General features: G+C 50.0%; 1 protein-coding gene across 1 annotated transcript; it reads left to right on the top strand.

The window, feature by feature from the left end:
• The first annotated feature begins 304 nt into the window (after positions 1-304).
• Positions 305-1,853, top strand: LOC147887626 (hydroxycinnamoyltransferase-like). The gene is made up of 2 exons (XM_087393073.1): positions 305-733; positions 840-1,853. The coding sequence occupies exons 1-2, from the start codon at positions 305-307 to the stop codon at positions 1,749-1,751; spliced, it is 1,341 nt and encodes a 446-aa protein (XP_087249199.1). The 3' UTR covers positions 1,752-1,853.
• The last annotated feature ends 366 nt before the right edge of the window (positions 1,854-2,219 follow it).

Below are 2,219 nucleotides of genomic sequence, written 5' to 3'. Positions count from 1 at the left end.
GAGGGGCTCTTTACGTAGACTTGAGCAAATCTTTCAAAAACAACTTCTGGACGTCGACTTCCACAATAGAGCTGTAGAGCGGCTCCTTTCTACTCTCGTGCGCGTCCATCTTTAAGTAACAGCGCGCTTCCTCCCTCACCTTCCTAGCACTTCTCCGTGTTGATCTTCCTCATCTCCTTCATCCCGCGCTTCCCCCAGACTCTCCCCTCCCATTGCCGCGTCCTCTCTCGCTTCCATCTACAGTATTTATCCCCCTCCTCGCTCATCTCCATCCTCATCCAGCATGAAATATTTCCCCTCCCCCATGGCCAACACAGCTTCCGTTTCCATCCTCTCCTCCTCCACCGTCTTCCCCTCCCTCCCCACCCCCGTCCACCGCCTCTTCCTCTCCAGCCTCGACCTCTTCTTGCGTCACGTGCCTTACATGTTGGGGCTCCTCTTCTACGACACTGCCGAGGAGGATTACCCTGCCGTAATTTCCAAATTGAAGGACAGTTTGTCTGTAGCGCTGGTGCAGTTCTTTCCCTGGGCCGGCAGGCTTTCAATAGGAGAGGACGAAAGGATTTGGGTGGACTGTAACGACGCTGGGGTCGATTTTGTGGAGGCTTCTATCAACATTCGCTACTGCGATCTCGGTCCGGACTTTCAAATGCAGCCATTTTTTGCTGACCTATCGAGATATTCCGAATTGAAGGGCTCCGACGCCACTGACGTTCCTTTCTTAGCTGTTCAGGTGAGCTGCCTTAATAGTTTCTTATTTCTTTAGGCATTCCACAATTTTGAATCCCCTTCTGTTCAACTGTGTCCTCTATCGAAAGTAATCCTCTTAAGCCCTGCAGGTTACGAAATTTCTGGGTGGGGGAATCGTCATTGGAGTCTCTGAGAATCATGTAATTGCCGACGGACGCTCCTTTTGGCACTTCATGGCATCTTGGGCAGAATGTGGGAGAGGCTTGCCCATTTCCCAACCTCCTTGTCACGAAAGGGAGGCTTTAAAGATCGAGAATCTACCGGAGAAGAGAGGGCGGCTCATGTTTATACGTGAGCCAGACAGATTGGCGAACCTGGTAGTGAAGCCTAAGACGCAGCTTGAAGAAAGGGTGTTCCATTTCAGTGGAGAGACGATCAAGCGGCTGAAAACGAAGGCAAGCAAGGAAGCAAATAACTCCTGCACATCTTTCGAGGCGCTTGTCGCATACTGCTGGAAGAATGTCATCCAAGTGAGTGCACTGAGGCCAGAAGAAGAAGTACATACTCTGTTACCAGTGGACTGCAGGGCACGAATGATACCGCCATTGCCCGATTCCTATTTCGGCAACGTTCTTCAGTTGACGATAGCGATGGCCACGGCAGGAGAGCTGATGCAAGAGAGTTTGGGAGCCACTGCTGTACGAGTGCACGAAGCAATTCAGCGCATCAGCGACAAATCGGTGCGAGACATGATGCAGTGGCTGGAGGCCAGGAACAACCCCTTTCAGCCGTTCAAAGTTTGGGGAACGTATGGCATGGTGGTGTCGGGCTCACCCAGATTTCCAGCTTACGATGTAGATTTCGGGTGGGGGAAGCCGGAATCAGTGCGTCCTGGGAGGGTTGGGAGAGAGAGAGAGATCTGTATGTTCCCTGGACGAGAGGGGGGTGGCAGCGTAGATGTGTGTATCAAGCTCCAACCCAACGCTATGCAGCAGCTCGTTAACAGCAACTTCGACTGCGTCAGCTTCAGCCATAGCTGCACCTCCCATCACCTATCGTAACAGAAACTGCTCGTGAGCAACATGGAGCAGAAATACTTTCTTTGGCTTCAACCCAATCGTCATTCGTAGGAGCCGGAATTGCCAACACGCAGTTCTCAAATCTTTCAAAAATTAAAGCTATGCAGCAGCTTCGACCGACCAATCCTTCACCTGCAGCCAATTCTTTACCTGCTTAATCCTCTACGCCAGTTAATAATTAGATTCAACCTAAGCTATATTCCAGAAGCTATTGATCAAATCCATCAGCACTTTTCGTTCATATTCATAGTATTTTCAACAACCATAGCAGCAACCTTCCACCCCAGGATCGTGTTTAGCTCTTCTTATGACCCCGGTATGAACGCGCAACCGCGTTGTCCTACATCTAGTTTCGCATTTTTCATTACTGCTGGAATTATATATTTTTTGTTATTGTCTAAGAAATGAAGGCTCTACCTGGGTGAGATAGGTAGCTGAACGCATTCGATT

The sequence above is a fragment of the Dipteris shenzhenensis genome, chromosome 22, assembly GCF_047967505.1.
Source record: "Dipteris shenzhenensis isolate YYH24624 ecotype China chromosome 22, Dip_SZ_1.0, whole genome shotgun sequence".
Classification (NCBI taxonomy): domain Eukaryota; kingdom Viridiplantae; phylum Streptophyta; class Polypodiopsida; order Gleicheniales; family Dipteridaceae; genus Dipteris; species Dipteris shenzhenensis.
The sequence above is the reverse complement of the archived record's forward strand: the minus strand, read 5'-3'. Positions and strand labels throughout refer to the sequence as shown.

Coding starts and splice junctions, on each gene's coding strand:
- LOC147887626 (XM_087393073.1), top strand. CDS start 305: ATGGCCAACACAGCTTCCGTTTCCATCCTCTCCTCCTCCACCGTCTTC. Junction 734..839: donor TTCCTTTCTTAGCTGTTCAG/GTGAGCTGCCTT, acceptor TAAGCCCTGCAG/GTTACGAAATTTCTGGGTGG.